General features: G+C 35.2%; 1 protein-coding gene across 4 annotated transcripts in view; it reads right to left on the bottom strand.

The window, feature by feature from the left end:
* Positions 1-2,064: 2,064 nt before the first annotated feature.
* The window catches only part of LOC147373895 (actin nucleation-promoting factor WASL), an 81,915-nt gene continuing 73,750 nt past the window's right edge, over positions 2,065-10,229 (bottom strand). For all 4 annotated transcript variants that reach the window (XM_086395815.1, XM_086395817.1, XM_086395813.1 and 1 more), the window contains 2 exons: positions 7,542-7,650; positions 2,065-4,727 (listed from right to left, as the gene is read on the bottom strand). In XM_086395815.1, coding sequence (XP_086251941.1) covers positions 4,666-4,727; positions 7,542-7,650 — 171 coding nt within the window. In that variant the 3' untranslated portion in view covers positions 2,065-4,665. The remainder of the gene's footprint in view (positions 4,728-7,541; positions 7,651-10,229) is intronic.

Genomic DNA, 10,229 nt, shown 5'->3' with positions numbered 1-10,229 from the left:
CATCTGGCTTCTACTATTAATATTTGGCTCTAATGGGCCTCAAGCAAGTCCCTCAACTACCCCAGACACGCTCTCATCCAGGATATGAGTATATGCTTGATATAACTTCGATGGTCTCCCAACTGTTTTTCAGTTGTGACATAAGTATTTTAGATTTAAGGAAGGACAGGATCAGAGACTATTGTTATATTTTAATGCCCATCATATATTTAATTTTAATAATCAGTTTAAATAAGGAGATATTGATGCTGGCCTTGATGAAAATCCTCAAACATCTAGCAAGAACTATGATAAGACTGAATTTAGGTCAAGACATGGCAACCAAATTCAAGATTAAAAAATGCCAATATGACACATGGAACTTCAATTTCCATAATGCAATTTGATACTGCTATAACTGTAGTTCTTAACAAATTTTTAAAAGATCCTTACTAAGGATAAGAAAATTTTGCAGTTGTTAAAAAATTAAGAGTACTTCAAATTTATCAGAAATGCCCCAATATACAAACACCTAAGCTAGAAACCACCTATAAGCTACTGTTATATTTTACTCAAAGTAATTGTTATTCATATCTTGACTGATCTTGACAGTGGTACACATGGCTGGTTTAGATTTACACTGGACTTGTGTAAAATGTAATACTATATATGTATCAGTAGATTGATCACTGGTGCAAATTAACATTTCTTTTTTAGTGAGTTGAGTGAGTGCTAGTCACTCAGTTGTGTCCAACTCTTTGCAACTCCATGGACTGTAGCCTGCCAAGCTCCTCTGTCCATGAAATTCTTCAGGCAAGAATATTGGAGTGGGTTGCCATTTCCCTCTCTGGCAATCTTCCCAATCCAGGGATTGAACACGGGTCTCCTGTATTGCAGGGAGATTCTTTACCATCTGAGCCATCAGGCAAGCCTGATCACTGGTATAAATTTAAAAAAAAAAAAAAAAGTTTAAGCTGTTGTTGATTTATCCAGATTTGTTTTATAAAGCCAAAATTTTCAATGGGTTCCCTCATGGCAAAGGAAGATGCCATGCAGCACATACAAAAGATACAGTCTTAACATTAACTGCAAAGGAAGTTCCCCATCATATTAGTAAGAGCCAGGTTATTATGCCTTTTTCTAGTGGCTTCACTAAAAAGCACACTTAAAGGAAAAAAATCTAAGAATAAAAGAACAAGAGATTACAAAAAGTATGCTGTTTTGGAGGTATGATGTGACAGTGTCAATAAGGTAAGTGTGCTAAGTAAAATGTTCATAAAGAATTTTCCATTGTACTGTAATAGGCCTTTTCCCTATAGTTCTCCTTTAAGAACTCCATTTCTAAAGCAGAGTAAGTAATTTCAGGAATTTCTTCATTGAATAGATAAATATAATATGACAAAAGCAATTCTAAGGCACTTCTCTCTTTAAAAAACTTTTTAAAAGTGTGGTTAACACATTCTTAAGGGTTCACATTTGTACAATAGAAACAAATTTGTAAAAGGACATATCATTATGGAAAATGTTTAAATGTGACCAATGCTTTTAGAAGGCATTTTGCAGCATCCTACACAACAGATTCCACAACTCAGCTTAATCTTCAGACACCCACTTGTGCCAGGGTCAGTAGAACGGAAAATTCTACTTATCAAAAACTGAATTTCCTGTTTAAAAGTAAGCACCACCTTTGATAGCAAAGCTCTTTAAGTTCCTTCCACATGAACTACTGTATTTGGCTTTTACTGGAACTACCAGTAAACTCCACTATCACTCTGATTTAGGAAAGCACAACATTTTCGGCGTGCACAAGTTCCAATGTGACCTTGCAATGTGAACACTCTGTATACCACAGCAGTGGCTCCTGGAGGAACAGCTGAGCAGCTGTCACGTTTCCCGGCAGAACAGGGTGTAACATTCTTTTGCTCACCAAGTTTATTTAATGGCACACTCCAACTTTCAGGGCATGCAGTTGGCTGAAAACTTCAACCATTTCCATTCACTGCTGTGAATCCATTATTAAACAATTTGAAATTTTTTTTTTTACCCATTTTAATCTCTTAACAATAAACAAATGAAAACAAACTATTTTATACTATTTGGGTCAAATTAATTTTATTATGCTCCATGATGAATTGCCACCAGTGCAACATCCTATTCACTATACATTTCAAAAAAAAAAAAAAAAAATTCACATACTAAACAAAATTTCAGTTGATAAATGGAAATGAATGATTGAAAGTCTTTATGAATCTCATACATACAATATGTGGCTAGCTGAAATTGTCTATCACGTAGTATTTAGATATAAAAAGCCTCATGCTAGTTTGTTAAACGCGAAGGCTACCAGACAATCATTTAGCTGGAGTGCATGTGGGAAGCTCTCAGACGACGCACAGGTATAGTGCTGTCCACGGTGCGAGGCGGTGGAGGACTGAAAACATGCAACCTTTACATCTACAGTGGATTTAGTCTTCATGCCTGGACTGAATCCCACAGCTGCTGTGTTTCAACCAATATTAATTTAGACTTTGTGCAACAACAAAAGTCTTTTTTTTTTGTCCTTTAAGAAGAAAGAATAAACTCAATTACCATTGGCAAATTTTATACCCATCTCACATGTTTAGAATTGTGTTTCCAATTCGAAGATTTGATATCCTCTGCTCAGAGCAGCTCCTGATAAATCTTTATAACGAAGTTAGCTAGAAAACCCTGCATTCCTTGCCCTAAAGTGAACAGATATCTTAAATTGGCATTAAAGACATTTCCAAGATATTGCAAAAAATTTATATAATGTCTAAAAGAAACAAAAAGGAAAATGATCAATATTATTTAAAATAATTAAAACGTTCTATTTACCATTTGCACAAATTCCTAATTTTATTGGTTGTTGTTGTCCAGCCTCATCCACACCAGACCCACAGAAATTAAGCCACAATAATAAAAAAAAAAAGTAAGCAGAAAAAGGTTTTTAGCAGCAGAGGGCACTGTTTTTTTTGCAAGAAACAAAAAGTCTAGAATCTTTCCCATGAGCTTAAATTATTCCTGCAAGGTAGGTAACAGTCTCTGAATAACTTAACTATTGTACTGCACCACTTACTGCTTTCAGCAACAAAACCTTTTAAATTATTTCTCATGATAACTAGATGCATGATCACTAGAGATTATGTGATAACTGGTTAAAATTCAAGCCACATCTTGCAGGTCCAGCCTGTCAAGATCATGCCAATAACTAGATTTTGGTCGGTACAATTATAGAGAGCTTAATTTTTAGTCAGATATTGTGACTATAGTAATGAAATACATTTGGAACTACATTCTGTATATGACTCAATGTGAGAAAAATAGGTGTCTGTATTTATTTAAATCAGATCATTTTTCTACCTAAAATTTAAAGTAGGCAGGTATGATAATTAATGCTATATATATGAAACAATCACCCTTAGGCAGACTAGTGTACTGTAGAGAGGCAAGGAAACCCTAATTTTAACACATCATGTAGCATATATAACAGATATGCAGGTTGTAAAGTTTTATTTTTGCTTTTTAAAAATCTATCATTGGGTTTTGTGTTCCAAGAAATTTGACATTGGGACCATCAATCTTTTAAGAAAAAGGTAACCCTTCACCTGACATTTGACAAAAACCTTGAGAAATTATCAAAATTAAAAAAAAAAACACCCAGCATATTATAGTTTCACTATTACAGGGTATACCTTAGCCAACTAGGTAAGATTTCTATGGTTGGTATTTCTGAATTATCTCAATCCATACAGACTGCAAAATAAAAATACTTAATCCTACCTCATTTTTATGTTCTGAATTTTTTATAGTAAATTAATCAAATACCACAATGTATAGCCTCCTTCAGTTCATGTAGTATGGAATTATATCTAAGATCCCCTAAACTTTAACATCTTTTCTTTCAGAATAATACCAAAAATACTTTTTAAAAATTTTTGCCAAAAAGAGCCTGCCACATTTGCTATAACACAAAAATAACCTCAGTCAAGTATTAGGGATGCAAGGGCTCCTTATGATTCCAGCCTCCAAATACCAGATCTGTACAACAACAGGCAATACTGCTGTAAGAGGTGTGTTACTCATTTTCCCAACTAGCATCTCTGTAGTGATTTTACGTAGAGTATATTGCTAAAATTTGAGAACTTGCATCAGTGTAGTGAAGTCTAGAGAACTGTGCAATGTATCAGTTTCAACATTCATGTGGCATGTGTTCAAAAAGAAGGGGCTAAATAAACTAAGGTTTGCATCACTTAAAAAAGAATGTAGTGCTATACTAGATTTTAATAAGAAAATTTAGGTACAGAAAAAGTAGGGTATGAAAATAGTGTTTTCCTTCTGGCATTATAACTAAATTACATTAAGGTTTTTGTCAGTCTCACATATAATATTTAAACTCCCTTATTGATGGAATGAAAAACACTCACAAATCAAGTGAGCATCCTGGTGTAAACGTGCACACAGTCACAGGGAGTAGCTTTGCAGAGGATTATGACAAACCCTTACAGATTAAATGAGGTATTGCACAGATTAATAAAAAAAAAGCAAAAAGGCAACAAAAATATACAGCAAATTGGTAGAACATTTACATGATAATTTTACAGAATCCATAGACAGAAAGTAGTGTTTAGTATTTCACCTTAAAAATATATATATATAATATATAGATCAGTCTTCCCATTCATCATCATCCTCAAAATCTTCATCATCATCTTCATCCTCATCTTCGTCTAGAAGAGAATCAGTAAGACAATTAAAACATACACATAAATAAAATGACACAACATAATTCTTGCTATTCAACTTCTAAAATACAACCTGGAGGAATCCAGTTACTAAAATGGTTTAAAATGAATCAATAAAATACATTTAAAGAGTATTTGATTGTGAGCTGAAGATTAGGAGTAAGAAGACTTGGATTCTAGTTCCTTAATCTCTATGGAACCAGTTTCAACCTGTGCTTCCTTATGTGTAAAATCACGAGTTGATCTCTCTGAATCAACAGGGCTTCTCTGGTGGCTCAGATGGTAAAGAATCTGCCCACAATGCAGGAGACCCGGTTCAATCCCTGGGTTGGGAAGCTCCCCTGGAGAAGAAAATGGTTACCCATTCCACTATTCTTTCCTGGAGAATTCCATGCAGGGAGGAGCCTGGTGGGTTACAGTCCATGGGGTTGCAAAGAATCAGACTGGGCAACTAAAACTTCATTTTCTATGAATCAACACACATATCACAAGAAAAGCTGCAAAAAAAAAATATACTTGCACGTTGTTTAGCTGACTTCAGTTATAATTCCAGTGACAGGTAGGAACCGCATCAGCACTAAGCCATAGAGGAAACAGAGTAGGCACCCCAATACCCAATCTCCTTTTCTACCCTGATTCTCTCTTGAACCCACTGGCACTGCTCTTTCCCAGTCACCAAGGACCTACTATCACTAAAAGTGAACTTGAACATGAAAGTCGTTCAGTCGTGTCTGACTCTTTGTGATCCCATGGACTATACAGTCCATGGAATTCTCCAGGTCAGAACTGCAGTGGGTAGCCTTTCCCTTCTCCTAAAGCTAAAGCTCAATTCTCTGTTTTCAGTTTTGTGACCCATCACACCCATCTAACCCAGATGATCACCCTGCCCTCCTTCAAACTTCTTCCCCTGACTTCTAAGATACCACATTCGCCAGTCCTCCAAACTCTACTAGACTTTCTCTTCTCTGTTTATACCCACTTCTTTGATGATCTCATCCAGTTCTGTACCTTTAAATACCGTGTACTTAATTACATGCAGAATTATATTAACAGTTCACATCTCTCCCCTGAATCTGACTCATAACCAAATGCCTACTCAACATATACTTTTAAATTTTTAGTAAGTATCTCAAATTTAATATGTACAGAATCAAATTCCTATCTTTCCTTTCAAACTTGGTCCTCCTAAATCTTTCTCCATTCTATTAATGAAAACTTCACTCTTTGAGTTGCTCAGGTCAAAAACCTCAGACTCATCCATCACTCCTTTTTTCCCAAATTTTGTTTTCAATCCATCAACAAACCCAATGTTATCCACATTCAAAGTATAACTAGTATCCAACCACTTCTCAGGAGCTACCAATCTGGTTCAAAGCTGCATCATATCCTGCTCGGATCACTGCCAATCATTACTCTGCTAAGAACCTTCCAGTGGCCGCCCACCACAGTCATGGCCTCCAAAGCCTTACTCTCGGCTTCCTGCCACCTCGCATACTACTTTCTTATTTTTTTCTTCCTTATTCTTCTTTCTCTTTCTTCCTTATTCTTCTTCTTGTTCCACCCCTACTGACCTTGGCACTGTTCCTCAACCTCAGGGCGTTTGTATTGGCTGTGCATATTTTCCTGTTTTCTACATGGTTTACTCCCTGAACTCCTTTGAGTCTTTTCTCAAATGATATCTTAGGTAAGCCTCATTATCCTATGATAAATGAAATTCTCTCTCACAGTCTGTTAGTCTTTTTCTGCTTACTTTCTTTCCTTAGTACATATCACTATTTAAAGTACATATTTTCGAATTTGTTTTATTTATTATCTCTCTCTTTCTCACTGGAATAATGCATGCTCCATAAAGGCAGGGATTTTTCTTTTTTTCTTATTATCTCACAATGAATACTTGTGGACTGAATTAGCCTATTCTATCTTTTTAGCACAGTATAGAAATAAAAATGCCTATTTAAGGAAAACAAATGTTGCTAAAGGATCATAGACATCCACATCCTTAAGGGGAAATAAACAAAGAAAACAACATTTACTGAGCACCTACTATGTGCTCAGCAACCTTCTGGTTATTTGCATAATAATTTGCTATTCATATCAATCATCTGATTTATGAATTCTCTCCATGTAACAATCTGGAGAAATGAGGTCCACCACAGAGAATAAATAATAGATTTAATAAGAACAACGATCTGCATCTAATACATCATGTTCTTCAGTAAATCTCCACCATTACCGTAGCAAAACCCATATTCTTTCTCTCTTTCAAAAATGATACTCATTTAATGGTGGTGTGCATATGTTTAATAACCACAAGTACAAACTATTTTATTCAAATAATGTTTTGGGAAAAAACAAAAAAGAGAAAACAAAAAACTAGGGTTCTTTAGCAAACCCCAGAAACAATACAATTTATCTCATTTCTCAGTCCCAATTCTTACAAATCAGGGAAACCTAAATTTACCTTAAGTTACAAGAATGTCTCAGGAATGAGATACAGGAATGTCAAGTCTTTTTTAAGAAGTTGTTTGCTAGGCATTCTATTAATACTTCTAGTTTGGGAAACAAAACTGCCATTTTTGCCAAAATTGTTCTTCCAATTTATGGTTATGACATGGCCTCCATTAAGCTTCAAACAGACTAGTCACAGTGACAACATCTTAAAATAAGTCTGAGAACCTATATCAATAAGTTATTCAGTAGCAGGAAGAAAATCTAGAAAAGACTGTCATAGAACAAAAAGAGAAACAGAACTTCAAATATTCAAATTTATTAACTATACGTATACACATGCAAATATACCTGAAGAATGAATGGCTTTGCTCCTCTTCTGCATCACTTCCATTAATGCACCTACAATTCCTGAAGTGGGTGCAGGTGCTGGTGGTGTAGACTCTGGGGCATCAGTTACCTTGGAAAGGAAAGTCAGCAAAACTGAGTAATACATCCTTATCAAAAAGTCTCTCTCTCCAGAAAATCTTTCTCTCTTACAATCACTTCATTATTTTAAAACAAAATAAAACCAAAAAAGCAAACAATCAAGCCCAGGATAGGATTAAATGAATTAAGAAAAAGCAAAAAAAAAACAAAAAACAAAATTGCTGCTTTAGAAGACTTATGCAAGATATATTTTCCATTTTTAATGTATAGGCCATCAACAGATTTCCAAATTTAGATTAAAAATCAAACTTTTTGCTACTTGCCCTTGAAGTTGAGTTACTTCTGTTTATTCTAATATACAAAATCTGGGCTGATAAGAAACTTTAAAACAGTTATCAAAGGGTATTTTATAAAACTGAGGACATATTTAGATTCCGAGAGCTACAGGTGAGAAGCACATTTCAAGATATCTAAGAGCATTTAAAGAGACTTATATTTTCCTGAAAAATTCAACTTTGCTAATAAGCTTTATAATTTTAAATATTATATTTAATATAAAGTATAACTTAGAAGACAATGGCACCCCACTCCAGTCCTCTTGCTTCGAAAATCCCATGGACGGAGGAGCCTATTAGGCTGCACTCCATGGGGTGGCTAAGAGTCGGACACGACTGAGTGACTTCACTTTCACTTTTCACTTTCATGCACTGGAGAAGGAAATGGCAACCCACTCCAGTGTTCTTGCATGGAGAATCCCAGGGATGGGGGAGCCTGGTGGGCTGCTGTCTATGGGGTCGCAGAGTCGGACACGACTGAAGTGACTTAGCATAGCATAGATATAATGTATAAATATGTACACATATGTATACATACATATTCTAAATATGTATAATAGACAATATATATACTGTAATTCAAAATTAACCTTCCTTCTCATGTATGTGAAACTTCTCTTTAAGGAGATCAGATGGGTAGCCTTCAAAATGTACCTCACAAGGCAACTAACTTTCCCCAACTAAAGTACTATTTACTTTATCTAATACAAACTACATTTGGGGGAAAAAAATCAATATTAAAGGTCTCATTAAAGAGACTCACAGACTTAGAAAATGAACTTATGGATGCCAGGGAACGTGATGGTTAGGGACTTTGGGAAGGTCATGTACACACTGCTATATTTAAAATGCATAACCAACAAAGACCTACTGTACAGCACATGTAACTGCTCAATGTTATGTGTCAGCTTGGATGGGAGTGGGGCTTGGGGGAGAATGGATACATGTATAAGCATGGCTGAGTCCCTTTGTTGTTCATCTGAAACTACTGTAACATTGTGTTAATCGACTATACCCCAGTACAAAATAAAAAGTTTTTTTTTTTTTTTTTAAACCCTATCAGTAAAGGGTCTCATTAAAACAGAAAAAAAAGGATTTTATTAAAATCGAATTTCTATATAAAATAATCCCTGATTATTTTATATTATCCTGACTCTTTCCAACCCCATGGACTGTACAGTCATGGAATTCTCCAGGCCAGAATACTGGAGTGGGTAGCCTTCTCCTTCTCCAGGGGATCTTCCCAACCCAGAGATCAAACCCAGGTCTTCTGCATTGCAAGTGGAATTCTTTACCAGCTAAGCCACAAGGGAAGCCCCATTAAAAAAGAGACTACAGGAAATCTGTAGAAACTAAGGGGAAAAAAATACAATTTAGAAAGTACTGCTCTCTGTGCACTTTGATTAAAATAAGTAGTCATTTATACAAAATACTCATTTTGTTAATTTTGTCCCTGATGGTATCCACAGAAAAGTATGTTATTGGTATAATTAAAAATGAAATAGCACAGCTATACTAAATAATTACACACATACACATAGCTACCCTTGAATAACATGAGTTTGAATTGCATGGGTCCACTAATATGCAGATTTTTTTCAATAAATGTATTGGGACATTTTTTAAAGATCTTCTACATCTGAAAAAACTTAATAGATGAACCCCATTGCCCAAATTCATGCAAAGAAAAAGTTAGACATGTCATGAATGCATAAAACATATGTAGATACAGGTCTACTTTACCATTTACTACCATAAAGTATATACAAATCTATTGTAAGAAGTTAGAATTTATTAAAGCTTATGCACACACAGAGACTTTGGGAAATCCTACATACATGGCATCATTCCCTGTTAACAGAAATGTAAATAAATGTAAAGATGCAGTTTTAAATTATAACTGCATAAGATTAATTGCAGTGCACACTGTACTATTGCCCTAATTTTGCAGATACCTTCTGTCGCTAATTCAGTGAGCCAAGCATGAGTATCTACTTGAAACTCCTTGTGATTCTACTAGTGTGAGCACTTTGTCTCCCCAGTAAATTGTGTATTGCAGTAAAAAGTGATCTCTTGCAGTTCTCGTGTATTTTTCATTGGATTGAGTGCAATACTGCAATCCTTGAATAAAACCATGGGACAAGTGCCACTGGTGATGCTGGAAGTACTCCAAAGAAGGGGAGAAAAGTCATGACATTACAAGAAAAAGCTGAATTGTGTGATATGTTCTATAGAATGAGGTTTGCAGCTGCCCACCAATTAAGGATAAATGAAT

This window comes from Bos grunniens, chromosome 4 (assembly GCF_055505025.1).
Source record: "Bos grunniens cultivar Pamir isolate PY7600 chromosome 4, Bosgru_T2T1.0, whole genome shotgun sequence".
NCBI classification, from domain to species: Eukaryota; Metazoa; Chordata; class Mammalia; order Artiodactyla; family Bovidae; genus Bos; species Bos grunniens.
This window is presented reverse-complemented; position numbering and strand designations above follow the sequence as displayed.